Below are 23,724 nucleotides of genomic sequence, written 5' to 3' on the forward strand. Positions count from 1 at the left end.
GTGGATGAACATGGATGTGAATGTTTGTATAACACACCAGTGAGGCCTCCCTGAGAGCAGGAGAGGAGCATCACTGGTCCCTGTGTGTGTGCCCTGTAGTTAAGGCGCAGGGACTACAGCCAGAGGGTTTCCAGTCCAAATCCTCTCCTGGCCCGGTTAGGAGGGTATGAGTTACTCGTGCTGCAGGAGCAACGTCATGGCACCCATTGATTCAACCCCCCCCAGCTAGTCTCTGGAATGCCACTTGAGTAAAGTTTTCTCTTATTTTAGCATTACTGCCATCTTTACGTCACACTGAGAGCACCTCTGAACTTTGTGAAGCAACTGATGCCAAGTGCAGTTCTGCGGCCTCGTTAAAGAATATCGTTAAAAAACATCAAAAATTTTCTAGCTGCTGATTCTAATAAAGGGTTGCGGGAGAGCCAGAGCCTATCCCAGCAAGCAATGGGAGCAAGGCAGGGTACATCGTGGACAGGATACCAGTCCAGGTACACAGACACACTTACACTCACACACTCACACAAGGGCCAGTTCTCCAAGAATGAACCAATTAACCCACCAGCATGTCTTTGAACTATGGGAGAAAACTGGAGCACCTGGAGGAAACCCACACAAACCAGAGGAGAACATAAAAACTCCACACAGACAGCAGCCCAGAAATTGAACCCAGGGCCCCAGCTATGCTAACTAACCACTGTGTCACCCTAGAATAATTACTAGCTGCTAGACTGTTACAAGTGATGCATTTAAGGACATGAAACGAAGTGAATGAATGAGCTGCTGTCCAAATACTCATGTCAGCAACTTCAGAGGTGTACAGTACATTGCTAAACAGTAACAGACGCTGATGGAGGGCAGAAACATGAGGACTTTGGGAAACCGTAGCCTGTCATAGAGAACGGAAGCAGAAAAGTGTGTGGAAGTACTTTTAAAACTGAGAAGAGGGCCCACTAAGGGCTGTGGGAGAGGGGAACAAGCTTCCCAGCCAGGTGGTTGAAGCCGATACCCTGGCGTCTCTCAGGAAACAGCTGGGTGAAACCCAGGTCAAGAGCCTCCTGCTGACCGGTCTGGCTAGAAGGGCCGTCTGAGTGAGCAGTCAGCCTCCAGGGAGCAGCAGGAGGGCAGGGCTCCTCGGGACTGTTCACTGGGCCTGCCCTGGCAGCGACGTCAGCACTATAAATACCCAGGGAGCCGGGCCGCGGGACGACTGCGGGCACGGCGGGATGTGGGAGCTGTGCGTCCTGGTGGCCAAGCTCCTGGTCTCCACGGGCCTGGCGGCCGCCATGTGCTGGGGCCTGCTGCACCTGCGGAGGGCGCTGCGGAGGAGGAGGAGGAGGAGGCCGCCTGGTGAAGGTGGGCAGGGGGCCGGGGGGCCGGGGGGTGTGGTTATTCTGTAGCTCTGACCTGCGGTGACTCAGCACTTCCTGTCTGCCTGACATGTGGCACAGGGTCTGGACATGGGGGGGATGAGGTTGAGGTGGGGTGAGCTGTGGGAAGTGGTGGTGTAGGGGAAGGGGGGTGAGTTGGGGTGGGGGAGTAGGAGGAGGGGGGTGATTGGGGTGAGTTGGGGTGGGGGAGTAGGAGGAGGGGGGGAGTGGGGTGAGTTGGGGGTGGGGGAGTAGGAGGAGGGGGGTGAGTGGGGTGAGTTGGGGTGGGGGAGTAGGAGGAGGGGGGTGATTGAGGTGAGTTGGGGGTGGGGGAGTAGGAGGAGGGGGGTGATTGGGGTGAGTTGGGGGTGGGGGAGTAAGAGGAGGGGGGTGAGTGGGGTGAGTTGGGGGTGGGGGAGTAGGAGGAGGGGGGTGAGGGGGGTGAGTGGGGTGAGTTGGGGGTGGGGGAGTAGGAGGAGGGGGGTGATTGGGGTGAGTTGGGGTGGGGGAGTAGGAGGAGGGGGTGTGATTGGGGTGAGTTGGGGGTGGGGGAGTAGGAGGAGGGGGGTGATTGGGGTGAGTTGGGGGTGGGGGAGTAGGAGGAGGGGGGTGAGGGGGGGGAGTGGGGTGAGTTGGGGGTGGGGGAGTAGGAGGAGGGGGGTGATTGGGGTGATTTGGGGGTGGGGGAGTAGGAGGAGGGGGGTGAGGGGGGGGAGGTGGGGTGGACTTGGCTCCTGGGTCTGTGAAGAGGGAGGAAGTTATCCAGGAGTCAGAGCTGCACAGACTCATGTTACTGCACGGCCCCGTGTTTCACACACCAGTTTCCATCAAATCTCCAGCTCCAGTGTCTGTCAGTTTACTGTAAAACCACTCAATTAACAGAACATTAACTGCTCAGTGGAATTAACAGCCCAGTGTACTTGACAGGCGTCTCCCCCAGTCTGGGCTCAGGCTGAGGCAACAGGATGATAAAATCCACTGTTCAATATCTTAACGTCCCATTTCCGTTCAACATATTCCACAACTTTCCACTTCTGTTTGAGACCTGGTATTAAGAGCTTACTTAAGCAAAAAGGCATTCTGTGTAGCTGAAAATCATCTATTCAGGCTGTTCGTGTCGTTAACCAGAATCAAATCGCGTCAGGGAGGAAGTGGTGACGTGACGTCAGCTTGAGAAGGGCTGACGTCACCAAGCGAGCCGTCCTCAAATATGGCGTCAGGGAGGAGGGGCGATTGGAGTTTAATTGAATAAAGCGAGGGGCGCAGAGGAGGACCGGATTGACGCTCGGACCGCAGGCTGCAGCCGGGCTCTTGCGGTGCTCCCGGAACTCCGACAGCAGTGTCGTTCCGACGTGTTGTTGACGTCGTCGGTGATTTTGCGTGAAAGAGCACGCACCGCGGGCCGGTTTAGGAAACGATGTGTAACTGCGAGTCACGTAACCTGTCGAGTTCCCTCCTCGAGGACACGGCTGTGTCTCCACGCAGAAGAGACCCCGCGCACGTCTATTATCGGGCGTCAAAGCGCCTCCATAAAGGTGGGTGTCTGTGTTACAATCGGTTCGGCCACGCAGGTCAGGGATTGACCGTGTACTTCTGTCACTCTCAAATCGGCTTTTCAGCCTCTTTACTCTCCCTGATGCTATGAATCCTCGCACCCGAATGCAGATTTGCGGTACAGGTGCGAGAGAGATTCTGGTTTTGCACAGTCTAGGAGTGTGCGCATGTCTGCGGAAATGACGATGCTTGTGGTGATGGCGCTCCGTTGTTGCGCAGATTTCTCGCAGATCTGCAGGCATCTGCGCAGCTGCTCGTTTTTTCCAGGTCCTACGGGTCTGAAGTCTCGCAGCTTCGTGAGAACGCCCTGTGCAGCACAGAAGCTAATGATAAAGGGCTTATTTTTGCTGACGGCGAGTTCACAGAAGTTATGGAAAACTTAACAATAGGATTAATGATAACGTAACGAAGTGACCTGAAGGCTGTAACCGTGAGTTGAGAGAATGCGAGCGATGTCTCGGGGAGTCGCGCCTTTCGCACGCTGTGAACCCCTTGATTATGGCCCTGTCTCGCTCTCTGTCTGTGTGTCTGTGCAGGGCTGTACTCGTCCTCTGAAGATGACTCCACTGATGAAGGCTCCAGCGACTCCGTCTCCGGCCACGAAACCTGTGAGCGGCTTCGCTTTCTGACTAGTGACGTCACAGCCGCCCCGGCGGTCCGGGTAGCTCCAGGAAGTTGCCCCCCACCCCCGCCTGCAAACAGGACAAACACTGAAACCCGGTGCATTCGTTTGTACCGGTCTGTGCCGTTTAAAGTAGCGTTTGTGCTGCTTTCTTTCCCGAGATATAGCGTCTTATTTCGTCGGGGATGTGACGTCATTCGCCCGCCTCCCCAGAACCGCGCAGGAGAACCGAACCGGGCTCGTTCGTTTGTGCTTCGTCTGTGGTTTGCTGTTGTGTGTATTTGAAAGTAAAATCCGAGGTGCTTTCTTTCCCGGGATACAGTGCCGTCTTTTTGGGCACATGGCGTGACTCTTATCGCCTCTGTAGGGGGAGGTGAGTGACGTCGCACCCCGAAGATCTAAGGCGCTATATCTCGGGAACAAGAGCAGCTCGAACACGCCCGTCAACAGCACAAACCGGCACAAGCTGGCCCAACGGCACACTAGCCAAGGCAGTGGGGCGTTTCATTGTGCGGTTTATACGGGGGCACCTTCACAGGGCCCGTCTGCACAGGGGTCGGCCTGCCTGTCACCCAGGGGACTGACCCGGCCTCCCATTGCACAGCAGGCTGATCCACTCCAGGCTTTGCCTGCTGCCGGGCTCCCCACCATCTGATGGGAAATGATTGTAAATTTGGGCAGATGGGAACCTCATGTAGAAATAAGTTCATGGGACTCATGATCTTTTATCAGGAGTCCTGCAGCTGGTGATGCCAGTTCAAAACAGGGAAACTGTATTTCTCGGTATTTGTTTGATCACTCAATCACTGGCCAAAACACTAGGATCCCTGTCTCCCCCCCACACAAGTCAAATGGCTCCCTCGTTCAGATGAGAAGTAAAACGGAGATTCTGACTCTCTGTGGTCATTAAAAATCCCAGGGCCTTTCTCGAAAAGAGTAGGGATGTAACTCCGGTGTCCTGGCCAAATATCCTGACCAGAAATCTCAATCTGGTTGAAAACAGTGGAACATAAAATGCAATCCCACACACCCACACACCACCTCCCTCCTCACCACCCAGCTGAGGTCCGTCCTGCTGCAGGAATGGGATGGGATTGGGCTGCGGATAGATCAGATCCCTGAGGAATCCCTCAGGCCACGGTCTGTCCCAGCTGTTCCTGCAGTTCACAGGTCTCCACGGCGTTGGGAGCAGCAGCCTGGAGCACTGGATGGGGTTCTGGGCTGTGGCACAGAGGGGTTGTGGGCTCAAATCCCAGGTGAGGCACAGCTGTTGCACTACTGAGCAAAGCGATATTTCTCCAGTCATTACCCTGTGGCTCATCATCAGCATTGTAAATGAAAATGTGTTCTTACTGGACACTTCTGGTTAAATTTCGGGATGTTTTTAATGACTTTGGTAGTGGTGGATTCCTCATGTAGTGAAAGTATGTGTGATATCTCAATTGTAGCCGTGTTGCTCGTAAAAAGCAACAACGCGTCTCTTCTTTTTACATATGTGGGAAGAAATGATCGATCTCTCAGTTGGGTGGGTGTGTGGTGGATTTGTATCTAAAATCTCAAACGTTCCTTATTGTGATTCGGGAGTTTTTCCAAGTCCCCGTCACTTCTTCTCCCTGCGGAGATGGGAAAGTGCTCCGGTTAGAACAATCCTAACTGGACCCCTTTATCCCGGGTTCCGTGCGACGGGGAAGATTGAGGACTCCGAGGATAGGCGGCGGGAAGCTGGGAGTGCCTGCGGCCGGTCACGGGCCGCGCTCCTGTCCTGTCTGTGTGGAGCCTGCGTGCTGGGGGAAGCAGTCAGGGTGTAAAACGGGAGCAGTGAAGCAGTAGTCCGGCTCTAGCGGAGCCAGGGAGGGCCGGGCGCTATATATAGCTCAGTAAGTGTGAGAGGCGGGGGACGGGGGGGGTGGTAGTGGGTGTGTGTGTGTGTGCGTGCTCTCGAAAGCGATACCCCTGTCTGCCAGGAGACTCAGTCCTCCACTCTGCCGGAGAGAGCTGATCGGAGAGGGGCTCGTCCGCCACTCTCTCTCTCTTTTCCTTTCCTTCCTGCGTCGCCCAGGTGCGGACTCCGCCATGACCAGCCCCAGCGCCGTGGACCCCACCAGGATGGGGGAGGGCAAGGCCATCGCCGTGCTGACCTCGGGGGGAGACGCGCAAGGTCAGTGGGGGGGCATGGGGGTCCCCGAATACTGCCTTCTGCCAGACTGATGGCGACTGTAGGTCTGTGCATTGCATTGTCCCAGCTAGCTGTGTAGATCTCTTCTCCTGTGCGTTCGTGTCTGTCCCTCTCTGTCCAGTAGTGTGTTCAGACATCATCTCCTCTGTGTGATCTGTCTCCTTCACTCCACTGCCTGTCTAGTCCAGCTGCAGACTGTTCTGTGGGTTTAATCCTCTTCATCAGAAGGCTGACTGATGCCGAGCTCTTCGGCTCTTTTCGCTAACCTGCTTAAAAAACATCACTAATCGGATCCATTAAGGAACGGAGCGAAAGCCAGGATCCAGTCCTGCCCCCCTCCCTCAGGACTGTTGCTAACAGCACTCTTCTGCATGCGAGTGTGCAGCAGTGTGAGCCCACACGTTTCGTGGTCTGTCTTCCCCTGTGGGCTTGGTCTTGTAGGCTTGTGAGCGCTGGGAAAAGAGCACTTGAGGTGCACTCTTGTCTTAGTCGGGGATGAAGTGGGGCATCATGACCCCAGTCTCTTCTGGCTCTCTTACTCTTTTTGAACAACTTTAATATCATAGAGTAGCTCTCTGCTAATCAATTGAAAGTCTTGTCTAATTAGACCTTTACAATTACTTATGGCTCTTAAGAGGTTTCAGTCATTATTGACTTTCTGCAGGGATGGTGGGATTTTTAGTGATTCAGTCTAGAAAATGTAACGGTCCAGTTAACTAATAGTTCTTAATTACTTAATTGGTCTGAATCTAGGAGACTAGGGGGTTCTGCAGATCAGGGTCAAGAAGCTCTTGACGGGAGTCTTGGTGTCTGCCTGTGTCAGCCAGGACTCTGTAAAGATTCGAGTCGCAAGGTGCTATATACGCAAGAGGCATCCTGAGTTTCTTTCTCATGGCTGGTGCTGTTGTCGGCAGCAGCGCTAGGGTCCCTGCTCGGCTACGTACCAGGGATCGCCGGATCACGGTCCCTGGGATAACGGGATATGTAGCAGCGTTTGTGTCTTGACGTTCCCTGCCAGGGCAGAGCAGTGATCTCTGAGTGTCGCCTGCTGCAGAAACGAGATCGCTGGCTGTACAGGTGTTTGGTGCTGCGATCAGGGATTCGGGGTCCGAGCACCGGGGATGCACTGTGGCACGACAACCTTTGACCTTTATCCTCCATGCTGTCGTTTTTCTGGTTTAGGCAGAGATCTCCGGCGTGGAGCAGGGCGGAGGGGAGGGTGTGGTGTTCATTTGTCGGGAAACTGGATTTTTCTTTGCCCTTTCCTGCTGTGTTTCCCGACCTCCCAGTCTGTTCCGCTGCTCTAAGTTTAGCTGCTGTGACCTTTCCGTGGTATGAGGCAGTGCTGTGGAGGGCGGAGGGGGGGGGGTTGGTTGTTCTAAGAGCTCAGCTGCTCTTGATCTTGAAACAGGAGTCACTATCACTGACTGGGGGGGGTGGGGGCAGCAGCTGTAATACAACCCAGGCGCGTGGCCTTTACCGAGGTCCCTCTCGGAGGGCGCTGGGGGACAGGGAGACGTGGGGCCCAGGGCACGGGATTGTGGTGTGCTGGTGTGCTCGTGTGACAATAGAGGCGAACAAACCTTCCCCGTGGTGCCCCAAACACGCGGGCTCCAGCTGCACAGTGCATGATGGGACAGCACGACAGTCGCCTCGCCCTGCGCTGGCTGCAGTGCGGCTGCGTGGAATCCCACCCCTAATTCCCAATCCCAATCTCTGGAACACCAGAGCAGGAACTGCGGAAATGAGTCAGGACCCCTGCCCTCTCACTGCTCGTGAATGACTTGGGGGTTTGGCGGGGGGGCACTCTGGGGGACCTCCCTTAAGACAGTTGAGGGGTGGGGTTACAGCAGCGGGGCAGGGGAACGGCCTAAACTGACGGCTCTTGTCAGAAAAGAGCGTGGAGCCCTGGAGTCGGAGAGGGGGATGATCTGGGAAGGGATGGAGAAGATGTATGCTCGAGGTATTCCGAGTCGATTCTGAGCCTGGCGGACCTCAGAAAGAGGGTGAAGCGCGACGTCGCCAAATGGGGTTTCCCCACGGCGAGGGAGCGCTGGGAAGGACTGTGGGCCCTGTACAGGGACTGATGGGCGAACGCAAGTGGTAGGGCTGGGAGGGACTCTGTAATGGCGCCAATCCAGTCCCATCATCCAATCGCACAGATTGATCATGGACAATCGCCGCTGACTGGAGCGCTTTTCATTGCATGCGAAGTTTACCAATTTGTGAGGATGTTTCTTTTGTGAGCTGTAGTTATGGAAATAAAGTATATTTTGATTAAAAAAATATTTCAGCTCTTCCGAGTGGCAGGCTTCCAGTCTGACCCCCCCAGCTCCTCCTTTTTTTTCCCAGGGATGAACGCCGCCGTGCGCGCCGCAGTTCGAGTCGGCATCTACTGCGGAGCCAAGGTGTTCTTCGTGCACGAGGTCAGTGTCCCGCTCGGAGCAGGCCTGCTGGGCCCTCGTTCATCACCCATCTTAAAACGACATGGCAAGATCACAGGAGAGGTCGCCAGTGAAAGGAGCCGTTCAGCCCCTCTGGGCTGTTGGGTTGTTAGTAGCTAATTGGGCTGAGGATCTACTTGACGTAAACCAGGCTTTCGGCTTCATCTACGTGGCTGGGTAGCTTGTTCCATTCTACCGCCACCCTTGATGTAAAGTGCCACGTGTCCTTGGTTTTAAATGTACTCCCACACAGTTTCCATTTGTGTGCTTAAGAAATCACATGCCACATATCAACACGTCTATTTATAGCGTCTTTATGGGAGGTGTCTCTGTTCCTTGTCTCGTCCGCAGGGTTACCAGGGCCTGGTGGATGGAGGGGACAACATTCGCTTAGCCACTTGGGAGAGCGTGTCCATGATGCTGCAGCTGGTGAGGCTCAGGGGTGACACCTGCGGGACACAGGCTCCCCACACGCACAACTGCTCCTGCCGGTTCCTTAACTGGTGCAGCTAATCACTGAAGGGAAACGCATAGACGAGAGCAGCTCCTTGCGGTGGGAAAACACTGCCTTATTTGTGCTTGTGCCGATTCCAAGTAACGTGCACAGAACACCTAATGGACCGAACTTCACATTTGAATTAAAAGAGGGCTTTTTCTTTGAAGAAAAACAACAAAAAAATCAAAGAATATTAAGAGACTAAGAGTGGGGTCTCCAGTCCTGGTCCTGGGGGGTCAGTGTGTCTGCAGGGTGTCCAGTCCTGGTCCTGGGGGGGTCAGTGTGTCTGCAGGGTGTCCAGTCCTGGTCCTGGGGGGGTCAGTGTGTCTGCAGGGTGTCCAGTCCTGGTCCTGGGGGGTTCAGTGTGTCTGCGGGGTGTCCAGTCCTGGTCCTGGGGGGGTCAGTGTGTCTGCAGGGTGTCCAGTCCTGGTCCTGGGGGGTCAGTGTGTCTGCAGGGTGTCCAGTCCTGGGGGGGTCAGTGTGTCTGCAGGGTGTCCAGTCCTGGTCCTGGGGGGTTCAGTGTGTCTGCGGGGTGTCCAGTCCTGGTCCTGGGGGGGTCAGTATGTCTGCGGGGTGTCCAGTCCAGGTCCTGGGGGGGAAGGTCAGTGTGTCTGCAGAGCTAGGAGAAGCTGTCAATGTTGTTCTCTTCAGTCGGTAACCTGCTGATTTAGCACAAGAGCTGAGACTACTACAGCTCCTTTCTAACCGATTCACGAGTTCATCTTTGCACACCAGGTCTGTCTGTATGCGGGGCTGGGCTGAGAAAACACTGCAGAATCCCGGGAGGAGTAAAACTCTGCACACAGTTGTGCCCCTGTCCCTGAGTAAGACTCTCTGTGATGCGGAGAGAGTGGTACTGATTCACCATTCTCTTCTCCTCCAGAATGAAGCTCCACACAGCGTGAAAATTAGACCCCAGACAAGCAGTCTTAGTGCAAATATGAACCTCTGTCTGTTGTTGGGATGTTCCCACTTTGTCTTTCAGGAGTTCTCTTAGTGGGACCACTTTGTTCTTGTGCTAATGGGGGTGCCCTTTGGATGCACACATCTTGTGCACCCCAACACTGAAGTACTGGGGAGCCTGGTCCCTCGGCTGCTCTTGGGCTAGCTGTGACCCAGTGGGGGGAGTGAACTGGGTCCTGAATTGTCCCTGTATTTACCTGATAGGGGTCCTGTGGCCCTTGAGGACCAGAGCTTGTTTTCCTGGTGGCTGTTTCCAGCATTCCAAACCTTTCTGGGTCACCCAGTTCAAATAGAAAACCGCACATGGTTACCCCAGGGTGAAGAGGTATCTCTTTCACCGGCCGTCACCCTCTGACCTTTGCACACTGACCTTGGGCTCTGGGTTTCTGTAACCCAACCTCCTCTGTGTTGGTGGGGGGGAGGGATCCAGGAGTCATGTGAGAATGCCAGGGTGCAATGGTGACCACAAGAGAAGTATTAATACTCACTCCTGGGCGGCACAGTGCCGCAGTCCTTAACGTTGCTCCCTCACAGCTCTCGGGTTCCTGGAGTGCTATCTGTGTGGAGTTTGTATGCACTGATGCCCTCTGATGCATTGGTGTCCCATCCTGGGAGTATTTGGTCTTGCACCTGTTGCTTGCTGGGTTGGGCTCCAGCTCCCCTGCCATGTTGGATAAAGCAGTTACAAAATGGATGTGGTAACCAGTATTCCTTGTACTGGTGCAGGAAGCTGTAAGTGCGCCCAGTTGGCGTGTTCACGCTCGTTGGCTTTCATCTGCACTGGTACCCACTATGTCGGCAGCAGGGCTGAGGCAGTGGAGGAGAGACTGGGGTGGTCTGCACCAGGGGGCGCTGTTGAGCCTGGAGCAAGGGATACACTGGCCAGATGATCTGGCCAGTTCGATCCCAGTCACAGTCGGCTAGTGCCCACAGCCCAGAATGTGGAGGGAATCAGGGGATGGGCTAGAATTGGGGAACCCCCCTGCGCTGGCCTGCAGTACTGCGATCGGAGCCAAGGCCTCCAGTGGTTGAGCCCCGGAACGCAATCGCTCCCTCACGCGCTTGTTTTTCTCCAGATCTAGTCGGTTCACGCCCTCTCCCCCTCTACCCCGCTGCAGGGCGGCACGGTCATCGGCAGCGCCCGGTGCCAGGACTTTCGCGCCCGAGAGGGCCGCACCAAGGCCGCCTGTAACCTGGTGAAGCTGGGCATCACCAACCTGTGCGTCATCGGGGGCGACGGCAGCCTCACCGGAGCCAACCAGTTCCGCACGGAGTGGAGCGAGCTGCTGGCCGACCTGGTGAAGACAGGTGAGTGCCCGCAGCCTGGGGTGGCACGTGCTGGCCTGGGACACCTGGACCCGCATAGTTCATGACATTCCTGATCCCGGTCCAGCACCAGCCCTCTCCTGGGGCTTTTGTCATTTTTATTAGAGTCCCCTGTTACTTTTGTTCTTCACTCGGTTTGGAATGAAGGATTAGGCATTTTTTCCATATCGTGGCTCAACACTACAACCCCTGTGGCCTCACCCAGGGGAGGAAGAGGAAGTGCAGACATTCTGACTCCACCCACCTCTGAGTCACATGTCACAGGCGGCACGTCCCCCTGCTGGAGGATCAGCTCACTGATTGGAGCAGAGGCGCGTCCCTCACTGACACTACTGCATGCCTGCCAGTGCCCAGGAGTACAGGGGTCGCTGAGAGCCGAGATGGTCCTGGCCAACTAATCTCATCCTCTCCTCTGTGCACCACTGCTTGGGGAAACCTGACACAGTGGGTTTGTGACAGAGCCCAGGTTCGAACCTGCGACCACAGAGATCTGCCTGCACTCGAATAAGCAGCTTTACAAGCTCGGGATGCCCTGCTGCTGGTCATTGAAACCTTTTTAAAATGTTTATGATGAACTCCCACTCATTCTCCCCTTGTAGTATCCTCTCGCACTCCAGCACGGAGTCCCTAGTCCATCAAAAATTCCCCTTTGGCGGCTTAGTACGGCATCCTCCCGTCCCACAATCCCACCTCATTCCCTGTTGCTGTCCCTCCCTCCCAGGCAGGATCACTGCGGAAGAGGCCAGGCGCTCCTCCCACCTCAACATCGTGGGCATGGTGGGCTCCATCGACAACGACTTCTGTGGCACCGACATGACCATCGGCACCGACTCCGCGCTGCACCGGATCATGGAGGTGGTGGACGCCATCACCACAACGGCGCAGAGGTGGGGTTGGCGGTCGGATCCGATACACGAGCTCGGTGAAGTCGTGGGAAGCTGCATGGGTCAAATGGATGAACCGCAGGGCTTTCCGAGCTGTCCGTTAGTCGTCGGTTCATTGGCTGCCTGACAGCTCGGTTGATTGATCAGGTCTTTCTGTCTTTGCTCTCAGCCACCAGAGGACGTTCGTGTTGGAAGTGATGGGGAGACATTGCGGGTGAGTCATCGTGATGACGGATCGCTTTTAAACGTTTGTTATACGATGCTCTCATTGTGTGCCTGAAAGTGGTTTTGAATGTCCAGGTGAAGATTAAGAACCTGTAGTCCTCAGAGCCCCTTGGAGGCCTGCAGGATTTACACCTGGCAACAGATTAGGAGCTAAAGAGTGAATGGGGTGAACTGAGTTATGATCCATGTTTTCACATGGGTTTCCTCTGGGTGCTTCACAGTCCAAAGACATGCTGGCAAGTTAATTGGCTTCAGAAAGTGGCTGGGTGGTGGACTTATGATCCAGATGGGTCTAATGTAATTAAGACCCAAGGAGGAGTGAACACCAGCATCTTCCAGGAGGATAAGTTACCCATGGTGCTGTTATTCCTAGCTGGTTGGTGACTGTTCCAGTAAAAGAGACTGCTTGCCTTAGCGTAGTCGTGGAGACTTTTCCAGTTGGGAAACCCTGACTTGGAGTGAGCCTGCTCTAGGGAAGTCTCTGTCTGTGCGTCAGGTACCTGGCCCTGGTGACAGCTCTGGCCTGTGGGGCTGACTGGGTCTTCATCCCCGAGATGCCCCCTGAGGATAACTGGGAGGATCACCTGTGCAGGAGGCTGAGCGAGGTGCGTCGAGACTTCTCCCACCTGCTTTCTACTGAGTGTGCAAAAGTTTGCACCTTCTCTGCTCTCACACTGCACCCCCTTTCTACTGGGTGTGCAAAAGTTTGCACCTTCACTGCCTGCTGCTCTCACACTGCACCTGCTTTCTACGGAGTGTGCAAAAGTGCTCATTTGCTTCTTGCACTATATTCTTGAGCTGCTAATGTAGAGAATATATATCCCCATATTGCCAAGTCCCCTCTTAAAGAAATATGCAGTTATAAAATTGGGGAAAGCTGGAAATAAAATTATTAAAAATTAAACATAAATAAAGACCTGAAAAATGTACCTGAGCCATAGGTATATTTAAAAAAACAGTAACATAGACTGTTTACTTTTGTAACACACAACATATAACACCTACCTTACATATAAAAACAATATCTCAGAGATATATTAAATTCTACAGCCCCCGAAACCAAGACTGCTAACCCTGTAACCTGATATCCTACACAACACCTAAACAGGCCAGCAGGAGGAACAACCTGCATCCTAAATAAAAGAAATTGACCCAGCACTAAACCCCCCTTCCTACAACACTGATGCCCAAAGCTTCCCTATTCTGCAATGCGCTGCATACTAATAACATTTTTAGCCTGAGGATTTCACAATAAGAGTTCAGATTTTCTCAAAATGAAAAGGACAGGAGCATGGCACAGTGGTGTAGTGGACAGAATCGCTGCCTTGCAGCTCTGGACCCCTGACTCCTCAGCCACAGTCTGGTCTAGATTGATCAAAACAAGGTCTTTACGCCTGGCACAAGCCTAGAGAAGGAAAGGTGATGGTGATTCTTCTGTCTCTCTACCTTCTCTCTCTCCTTTTTTTTTCCTCTCCCCTTCTCCTTTCTTCCCTGCCTTTTTATCCTGTGTGTTGAGTGTTCATCCCTTATTATGATGAACCAGAGTAAATCGCCTAAAATCCTCTTTTGATTTTCTGTTTCAGCTAAACAAGCACTTACATTGAAACTTACTGTCTTTAGTCTTTTTGTGATGTACATTTTCCAAATGCGAACAGCAAATGATATGAGCTTTGACCACTAGCTATAGGGAAGACAAACATTCTTCTTTACAAATGTAAAGTAATGAATCTGATCCCAGTATTCCCACACCTGCCAGAATTAGGACGGCTACCAGTCAATAGAGCTGCAGCCCAGTGTGTCTCTCCCGTCACAGACTGGGCAACAGAGTGAGGCTCTCAAAAAATATTATGTTTTTGTTGTGTCTTAATTTTTATTGATTTGTCAACACTGTAATTCAGCAGTGATGCTAGAAAAATCTCTTGGGCTTTGAGTCATGAAAGCAAGGGGTTCTCAGAGATGCACAGGCATGGGGTTAGATAGTGCTGTTTCTAAACCAGCCGTGACGGAGCCAGGGTTGCGGTGTGGTTGCAGGTATGTTTTAATAAGTGGGTCTCAGGAAACGGACACGGACACAGCCACATTTAAAACTGCTCCTTATTTATTCAGTGTAGTAAAACAAAACCGAAGCTCTTCTTTGAACTCCAACGACACTTTTTAGTTACAATACTCCACACTCCATGTCTTCTCTTTAAATTCAGCTAAGCTGCTGGCCAGCATCCAAAGTGAGGTGCTCTCTGAATTGGTTCCAAAAAGTTAATTGTACCAAGTCCATGTTCTCGTCGGTCAGCTCCCAATTTGCCTTCTCCCTGTGGTTCAACACATAACTGAGCCTCTGCTCTCTTCGAGCACAGCAGAGGTCAACAGCCACTGGAAGCCTCCACTTCCTGTTGTTTCACTGTCATTCAAACAATTTGTCTTCTTCCAATTGGTCAGGTAACTAAGGGTGGAGGGTCAATTCCTGCCCCATTTCATAGCTTTCTGGGTAATGTAGTTCAGACCAGATCTGCCATCTTGTCTGAACCCATCATCACTGCACACTTTCATCCCTGACTGTCGTCTCTCTCCCAGACGCGAGGCAGGGGCTCACGGCTGAACGTGATCATCGTGGCTGAAGGCGCCATTGACAAGACCGGCAAGCCCATCACCTCTGAGTGTGTCAAGAATGTGAGTGTGGCCTTCAGTCTCTCCGACCTGTCACCCCGCGAGGTTGCGTTATTTAACTCCCCCTCTCTTTCCAGCTGGTGGTGAAACGGCTCGGCTATGACACTCGGGTCACAATCTTGGGCCACGTCCAGCGAGGGGGCACCCCTTCTGCCTTCGACCGCATTCTGGTACTGATGGCTCCTCCTCCTCCTCCTCCTCCTCCTCTTCACCCCCCCGCCCCCTCTCATAAGGCTTATGGGTGATTGGCTGTAACCTCTCTCTCTCTCCCAGGGCAGCAGAATGGGAGTGGAATCGGTCATGGCTTTGCTGGAGGCCACTCCAGACACCCCTGCCTGCGTGGTCAGTCTTTCTGGCAACCAGGCCGTTCGTCTGCCACTGATGGAGTGTGTGCAAGTGGTAAGCCCCGCCCCCTCACTATATCCTGACCCTGCCCCTGTCCCTCATGGCCCCACCCCTTCCTTGGCTTCACAGGCCCCGCCCCCTCACCCTGCAAGGTGCTGTTTCTTGAGCATGTGGGGGGTCCATAAGGGCTGCAGTCCTAATGACTTTCAGGAGCCCATGACACAAGGTCACTTTGTTGGCACGTGGATTGAACTGTTATGGGCCAGGCGTGGCAGGTCAGATCCCAGCTTCTGCCTGTAACCGGACAGGACCAGGGATTCCCTCTGGATTCACAGTGTCAGAACTTGTGGCAAGCTAGGTTAACATCCATCTTCTCAAGAAGGTCGAGATTGGGAAAAATAATGGATTTTTACCCCAGCTTAGAAAAGAAATGGCTTACAGATAACAGTATCGTTTAGTTGGGTTCACAACTGTAGTGTATAAAGTGATTCCCTGACTTTGGGAAGAAGGAGCATCTTGTCAGAAGGAGAAGGGAAGTAGGAATTTATAAATCCAGAACCCAACTGTCCAGGTCAGGGCTGCTGTCCAGGTCCGAGTCCACCAGCAGTGACCTCTGACCTTTGACATCTTGCCCTCCCTATCTCCCAGACAAAGGATGTGACGCGCGCCATGGCGGAGGGGCGTTTCGAAGATGCCATCAAACTCCGAGGACGGTGAGTGGCGCGGGGCTTCCCAATCCCAGCATCCTTGAGTCTCGCTCTCGGCTCTGCCCTGTCGCTGAACTGATAACCTGATTTATTGTGCCTTGTAGCGTTCTGCTTCGTCCACGGTGTTGAGCAATGAATTTAATCTGGGATGTGTCGTCAAGCTGTTATCTTTTCTCTTCTCTCTGCAGGAGCTTTGAAAACAACTGGAACACCTACAAACTGCTGGCTCACATCCGCCCCCCAGAGGGGAAGGTAGGAACTGCAGCTCCCAGGCTCTGTAGATGTGGGATCATTCCTACCCAGCATCTGTTCGTGTTTTTCAGCCCAGCTTCTGAAACTGACTGGGTGTTTGGCATCAATGTATCCATAAGAAACAAGCACCAATATGCTAGCGAGATTGCCTCAGCTATGAGAGCAGCTCCTACTCTTCTAATGCCTTAGCCTGCATGTTTCCACTTGCTGGACACCTGTCACTGGCTACTTTATCTAACAGGTTCTCTTATTATAGCATGTGTTCATCACTCGTGTGGATAGTGTAAGGGCAGGTTGGTTGGCATTGCTGTCTCACAAGTCTTTGGCCTGGGGGACCTTCTGTCTGGAGTTTGCATGTTCTTTCTGGGACTGAATGGGTTTTCTCTTACCTCCAGAAACTGAGATGGAGCAGCCTAGGTTGCTTAAAGACTCTGATTTGTCCTTGTGTCTGTGCTTGTGCCCGGAGGTGGACTGACATCCCATCCATAGTGCGGTCCTGCCTTGTGCCTAGTGCCTCTTTATCACTGGGATAATCACCAGGAGTAACGGGATGTTAATGAATGGATGGAGCAACAATGAAACCACATTTTTTTTCCAACAAAAAAAGACATTTGCCTTTTGCGTTCTTGTTGCCTTCATTATAAGAACTTTTCCATTTAACTCAAGAAAGCATCTGCTGTTTCTGCAGTTTAATCCTGATTTAGGGGCAATGTTGGATGGCATGTGGGATGAAGGTGTGAGGCTGGGATACCAGAGGGGAATGTGTGTTTTGATAAGATGACCATAATACTCTGTTCACTGAGACGAAGGGGATGTGTAACCTGCCTTCAGACTGAGAGAGCTAATTTAGCATACTTTATAGCTTGGCAAAAATGTACAGTGTAATCCTTGTTCCCTATCGAACAGATCATCGATCAGACTGACTGAACAGCTGATCAATGATGAATGTTACATTGTGGAACGTTAAGCCTGTTAACTTGAACTTGAACTTGATCTTTATTGCCATATGTAACCGGTACTGGTACAATGGAATTCTTACTTACAGAAAGTCTCTCGATTGTAAAACAAGTGTAAAAAACAAGACAAAGTGCAAACAGTGCATCAAGACAATGTACAAACAAACAATAGACAATGTGCAAGTAAACATGTAGACAGTTTGAATGTAAACAATACAGACGTGTAAACAATGACTGGAGATGTGCAATAGATAAGAAATCATAATGAGGTAGATGGTGATGGTGTAGGTGTGGTCCGAGGGGGATGGCTAAATGTGTTCGCCAGTCTCACTGCTTGTGGATAGAAGCTATTGAAGAATCTAGTGGTAAGTGTCCGTATGCTCTTATATCTCTTGCCTGAGGGCAGTGGGGTGAAGAGCTCATGCCCGGGGTGGTGACTGTCCTCTGTGATGGCCAGAATTCTACCACGGCAGCGGTCCTCATAGAGCTGTTTAATCTCAGTGAGACCGCAGCCGATGATCTTCTGGGCCACATTGACCATTCTCTGCAGTGCCTTTCTTTCTCGCGAAGAGGTGTTGCCGTACCACACGGTGATCCCGTTGGTGAGGACGCTCTCGATGGTGCAGCGGTAGAAGTTCACCAACACATGTATTGGCATCCCCCAACGCTTGAGGCACCTCAAGAAATAAAGGAGCTGCTGAGCCTTCTTCATGATAGAGTCAGTGTTCACAGTCCAGGTTAGATCTTTAGAGATGTGAATTCCCAAAAACCTAAAGCTGGTGACTGTTTCCACTTCCATTCCATCAATACTGAGTGGGCTGTGAGTGTATGGCCTGTGTCTCCGAAAGTCCACTATTAGCTCTTTCGTTTTCTTTATGTTCAAGTCCAGGTTATTGCTATGACACCACCTAAGCAGCTGTACAACTTCATCCATGTAAGTGGACTCGTCATCATCACTGATCAGTCCTATTATAGTGGTGTCATCGGCAAACTTAATGATGCGGTTGTTGCTGTGTCTTGCTGTGCAGTCGTGAGTAAATAGGGAGTACAACCTTGGACTCGCACAGCAGCCTTGTGGGGTTCCAGTGCTCAGGGTGAGTGGTGTTGATGTATTATTGCCTATCCGCACCACCTTTGGTCTCTCGATAAGAAAGTCCAGCAGCCAGTTGCAGACAGAGTTGCACAGACCTAATCCCCTGAGCTTTGTCACCAGTTGACTGGGTATGATGGAATTGAATGCTGAACTGTAACAAAACTAAGTAGTAACTATAAGTATTATTAGTAAATGTAAAATGTCAAAACCTGACATTTACACAAGCTTGTAGGTTTTCCAATAGTTATTCTTTATAAGCATTTTATTTACTAAATGTGGTGGAGGCATGAAGGTTAGAAGTCACGTGAATTCCATGCATACATCAATTTTCTAACAGCTTAACCAGTTCAGGATCGTGTGGAGCTGGAGCCTGTTAAGCAGTGGGCACAAGGGAGGGTACACCCTGGACTGGACGCCAGTCCGTCACAGGGCTCACACACAGACACACTCTCACTCCAGGGTTGATAGTCCCAGAAGCCAGTTAACCTGCCTGCATGTCTTTGGATTCTGGGTGGAAACTGGAGCACCTGGAGGAAACCCATGCAAACACAGGGAGAACATGCAGACTCCACACAGATAGCACCTCAGGTCCATAATTGAACCCAGGACCCCACCGCTGTACGGCAGCAGTGCTAACTACTGTGGCACCGTGCCTTCTTGTTTGAATTCCATTTCAGATCAAATTTAAAATCTGGCCTCAGTGTGTCTCCGGTCAGCTTAGATACCTTTGCCTTATGGACGAGATCTCTGGAACTGATTGACCAAACGATGGGATCTCATTTAGGATGTCCCGCCTCAGGACAGATTTGTGCCCCAGGCATGCAGAAGCCCCCTGTGCCGACTCTGTCTCTCTCTGTGTGTGCCCTCTCTCCCAAACAGAGCAACTTCAACATCGCCATCATGAACGTGGGGGCGCCCTCCGCTGGCATGAACGCGGCAGTGCGTTCGGCCGTCAGGATCGGCATCATCCAGGGGCACCACATGCTCGCGGTGCACGACGGCTTCGAGGGGCTGGCCACTGGACAGGTACGGCTCCCGTCTGCGCTCCGCCGGGCCCGATCGGAGTGGCAGGCGTCGCCCCTGAGAGGCGCCGAGTAATCTCCTCTCCGTCTGCTCGCAGGTTGAGGCCATCGGCTGGGGTGGCGTGGGCGGCTGGACGGGGAAAGGGGGCTCCAATTTGGGCACCAAGAGGTGAGGTGTTGGCCCTCTGCCTCCTGCTCCACATCCGGAGGGTTTGATGGGTTGATTTTGAGCCTGTTTGTCGCGGTCTGTCTCGCTCTGTCCAGAGTCCTCCCAGGCAAGATGCTGGAGGAGATCAGCCTGAACATCGCCAAGTTCAACATCCACGCGCTGGTCATCATCGGGGGCTTTGAGGTGAGGGGGCGGGGCTGCGCGGCACAGATCCCCGGTTCCAGATGTGACAGAGATCTGCGTGATTCTTTTTCAGACATTTGGAATGGAGCTCGTGCCCACTATCCCAATCTCCTTATTCCTCAGTTCCATTCATTATTTTCCCTTCCTGCTTTCAGTGCTCAATTGTGCTTACTGTATATACTGTAAGCGCATCATCTCCTCCTCCTCTTTCTCCCAGTCTCCCGTCCTATACCCCTTCTTATGTCTTGGAAGGATAAATGTCGGCCCTTCCGGCAGTCTCTCTCGCATGTCGGAAGAGATCTGTACCGGCACCAGAGGTTCTTGACTGGGCTTTCCATTCCTCCCTGTCCCTCTTTCCCCCGTCCTTCCAGGCTTTCTCTGGAGGTCTGGAGCTGGTGAGCGGCCGGGAGAAATACGAGGAGCTGTGCATCCCCCTCGTGATCATTCCCGCCACAGTGTCCAACAACGTCCCCGGGTCGGACTTCAGCATTGGAGCGGACACCGCACTCAACACCATCACTAATGTGAGTGCTACAGACACACTGACCCCCCCAGGACCAGGCCTGGACACCCTGCAGACACACTGACCCCCCCAGGACCAGGACTGGACACCCTGCAGACACACTGACCCCCCCCAGGACCAGGACCGGACACCCTGCAGACACACTGACCCCCCAGGGACCAGGACCGGACACCCTGCAGACACACTGACCCCCCCAGGGACCAGGCCTGGACACCCTGCAGAGACACTGACCCCCCAGGACCAGGACTGGACACCCTGCAGACACACTGACCCCCCCAGGACCAGGACTGGACACCCTGCAGAGACACTCACCCCCCAGGACCAGGACTGGACACTCCCCCCACTCCAGAAAGTGGGCTCCCCACATGGCCTTATTATTCACCCCCCAGACGCTGGCATGGCGCCCCCTTGGCACACAAGCATGCGACCCACAGTTGGTGACCGTTGTGACCGTGTCCCCGCTTTCTCTCTTTACCCCACCTCCCCCAGACCTGTGACCGAATCAAGCAGTCGGCCGCCGGCACCAAGCGCCGTGTCTTCCTGGTCGAGACCATGGGCGGGTACTGCGGTTACCTAGCGACCATGGCAGGGCTGGCGGCGGGCGCGGACGCGGCCTACATCTTCGAGGAGCCCTTCACCATCCACGACCTGGAGGTCTGCTCCGACCTTCCCTGCGCCCGTTTCTTTTCTTTCAGGAGGCGGCTGTCTGTCTTGGGCAAATCCGATCTTGGAATTCTGGGTGGGGAATTCCCAAAGTCGAACAGCCTCTGCAGTTAATTGTTAATTTGGCAGCCTCTTAGTTGAGAATCTTAATTATCTAGTGCTTTCTGGGGGTGGAGGGCTTCTGTGAGAAAAGCTTCAAATCCTGTACGCGTTTCCTGGTGGTTTGATCTGGGTGAGTTTCTGCCGCTGTTAATTGGACAATTGAGTTAATTAGCTCCTTAAAAGAGATTAGAATAACTGGATCCATGATGTCGGCAAGAGATCAGAGCGCCAAAGGCTTCCGTGAAGAAATCGAGGGCTGAGATTTGAACCTGCAGCCCCTGAACTGGTGGCATGCCCCCCGCACTCTGCCTGGTCTGTGTGTGACTTGCCGCTGTCTTGTTTGGCAGACGAATGTGGAGCACCTGGTGCAGAAGATGAAGACCACAGTCAAGAGAGGCCTGATCCTCAGGTACAGATGTCCGTTTGTGTGCACTTATTGTGCTTTGCCATAACCAAACCCCTGGGTGAGATGGGACGTGCTGGTTCAGCTCTAAGACTTACTACTGACCTGCCAAGGCCGTGCTGGGCTGATGCCCTGTTGCTCCCCCTGTCTGCAGAAACGAGAAGTGCAACTCGAACTACACCACCGACTTCATCTTCAACCTGTACTCCGAGGAGGGCAAGGGCACCTTCGACTGCCGCAAGAACGTCCTGGGACACATGCAGCAGGTCTGCGCCGGCCCACCGGGTGGCACCGAGCTGGGGGGGGGGGGGCCGGGGGGGGTGCCGCCGGGAGGGAGCCACGTGATCACGCTGTTCTCTTTCTCCCCCTGCCAGGGCGGGACCCCCACTCCTTTCGACAGGAACTTCGGCACCAAGCTGGGGGCCAGGTCGGTGCTGTGGCTGACGGACAAGCTGAAGGAGTGCTACAGGCATGGTGAGGGGCAGCTGGGCTCTCGCTCAGGGGGCGGGGGTGTGTGTGTTGTGTGTGTTGTGTGTGTTGTGCTCAATAGTTCTGTCTCTACCTCTCTCAGGACGCGTGTTTGCCAACACCCCCGACTCGGCGTGTGTGCTGGGCATGCGGAAGAGAGCCCTCCTGTTCCAGCCGCTGGCTGAGCTGAAAGAGCAAACCGACTTCGAGTGAGTTTGTCTGCACGACCAGACTCTTTCCAGCTCCATCTATCCATTCATTCATTTCCGAACTGCTTCCGACTTGGGGTCACGGGGGAGCAACAGGCTCAAGGTGGGGTTCACCCTGGATGGGAGACCAGTCTATCACAGGAAACATAGACACACAAACACTCAAACCAGGGCCAATTTTCCCAGGGGCCAATTAACCTTCCACAAACCCAAGGAGAACATGCAAACTCCACACAGACAGCACCCCATGGCCGCCATTGAACCCAGGGCACCAGTGATGGGAGGCAGCAGTGCTAACCTGCACCACCCTCCTGCCCTCATTCCATCACCCTTTCCTTAAATTCAGTCTTGGGGGTCCAACCGTTCTTACCTCCTCCTCTCTCCCCCTTTTCCCAGGCATCGTATCCCTAAGGAGCAGTGGTGGTTGAAGCTAAGGCCCATCCTGAAGATCCTGGCGAAATACCGGATCACCCTGGACACCTCGGAAAAGGCTCATCTGGAGCATGTGATCCGGAAGAGGGGGGTGGTGGAGAAGGGCCAGTGAAGTCTGTGTTGGGGGATGTTGGGACGGGGGCAGGATCCTGGACAGAGGGGGGGGGGGCGGGAGACGGCTGTTTCCTTGTACATGCGAGCCCCGTTGAGCTCTTGGCTCGATTACTCTGGTCTGTCTCCAGCCCTGGGCCTTGGGAGCCCCTGCAGCTCTCTGCAGGGGTCTCCAAACCAGATCGTTAACTGAGCTCGTTATTGAAACGAGTGCCTGGCAGAACCAGGGTTGGGGGCGCCCAGCCGTAGCTGCGATCTTTCGTGGCTCTCTCCCAGCTGTGACATCCTGGAGCCCGTAACTGACCCAGAGTCTGTGCTGCTTCTTGGTTTGACTGCTCAGGTCAGGGTTGGCCTGAGCGATGTCCTCTCTGCTCTCTGTCTTATTCCGTCTTCTCTCTCTCTCTCTCTCTCTCTCTCTCTCTCTCTCTCTCTCTCTCTCTCTCTCTCTCTGTCTCTCTCGTTTTTTCCTCTGTGCCAGTTGTGTGAGATAGAGCTTGCTAGTTAACTTTGTATTCTCTTACCAAGGACTATGCTCTGCTGTGATGGAGCACATTAAATATGACCTCCTAATGACTAGTATGTTGCCTGTGGTCATTTTTTACTTGTCCGTGTCCCTTCATCTGTGTATGAAATGAGTCGGTCAAGGGATTAGAGTTTGGTTTTACCCATGAAGCCAATTCCTGACCACCCTTGTCCGAGACGCCAGCCAGTCTGAAACCCTGATGATGGGTGTGAGGGGTTGAGTGTGATGGGGGTTGGTGCCTAGGTGTGCGTGTGTGTGTGTGTGACAGTGCCCAGGTGCGTGGGTGTGTATCTGTGTGTGTGTGTGTGGGAGGACGGTGCCTTTATCCTGTTTCAGATGAGGAGACACAGGTGGATGGGGGGTAGTGTTCTGCTCTCTCTACAGGGAACCTGCTGACCTGCTGCTTATTTGTGATTGTCTTGCAGTCACTTCTGGCCCATTAACAGGTGCGCACTTTCTCATCACCCTCGCTAATGATTAACAGTCCAACAGGGAAACAAGGCCACCCCTGGGATCGAAGGCTGTTCTCACACAATCTGCTTGTGGGACATCATGACCCGTTTCTCTTGAAGATTAAGGCTCCCTATCAGCCCTGGCTGTCAGTCATTAATAGGAGCTTTAAACGGGACCTAGAATTTTTTTTACGCATGTTGCTGATGGATATGGTCCTGATAAAAGTCAGGATATTTGAAAGACTTTTGCAAGAGGAAAACCTCATGCTTTTAGTAGGACCTCTGTTCTTCTGATGGACACTCATGTAGTGTAACAACACACCATGTGCTGTTCTGGAGGCTCAGGGAGTCGGTAACTTGTTGCTGTCTGCGTGCTGACTGAACGTCTGCCCG

At 53.3% G+C, this 23,724-nt stretch overlaps 1 protein-coding gene across 1 annotated transcript; it reads left to right on the plus strand.

Moving 5' to 3' along the window:
• Positions 1-1,190: 1,190 nt before the first annotated feature.
• On the plus strand, positions 1,191-22,932 carry LOC148841387 (ATP-dependent 6-phosphofructokinase, muscle type-like). Its single transcript, XM_088912946.1, has 24 exons — positions 1,191-1,353; positions 3,458-3,529; positions 5,603-5,701; positions 8,072-8,145; positions 8,515-8,592; positions 10,741-10,930; positions 11,670-11,835; positions 12,002-12,046; positions 12,554-12,662; positions 14,626-14,721; positions 14,796-14,888; positions 14,992-15,117; positions 15,712-15,776; positions 15,959-16,022; positions 18,951-19,097; positions 19,192-19,262; positions 19,358-19,445; positions 19,817-19,969; positions 20,458-20,622; positions 21,081-21,142; positions 21,291-21,402; positions 21,511-21,610; positions 21,708-21,813; positions 22,210-22,932. The coding sequence occupies exons 1-24, from the start codon at positions 1,224-1,226 to the stop codon at positions 22,355-22,357; spliced, it is 2,559 nt and encodes an 852-aa protein (XP_088769072.1). The 5' UTR covers positions 1,191-1,223; the 3' UTR covers positions 22,358-22,932.
• The last annotated feature ends 792 nt before the right edge of the window (positions 22,933-23,724 follow it).

The sequence above is a fragment of the Atractosteus spatula genome, chromosome 1 (assembly GCF_055471065.1).
Source record: "Atractosteus spatula isolate fAtrSpa1 chromosome 1, fAtrSpa1.hap1, whole genome shotgun sequence".
NCBI classification, from domain to species: Eukaryota; Metazoa; Chordata; class Actinopteri; order Semionotiformes; family Lepisosteidae; genus Atractosteus; species Atractosteus spatula.

Bases quoted from the DNA above. Each gene is read 5' to 3' on its own strand.
- LOC148841387 (XM_088912946.1), top strand. From the start codon at position 1,224: ATGTGGGAGCTGTGCGTCCTGGTGGCCAAGCTCCTGGTCTCCACGGGC. The intron at 14,722-14,795 runs GTGAGTGTGGCC...CTCTCTTTCCAG, and splicing joins CCTCTGAGTGTGTCAAGAAT to CTGGTGGTGAAACGGCTCGG. The intron at 16,023-18,950 runs GTAGGAACTGCA...TCTCCCAAACAG, and splicing joins TCCGCCCCCCAGAGGGGAAG to AGCAACTTCAACATCGCCAT.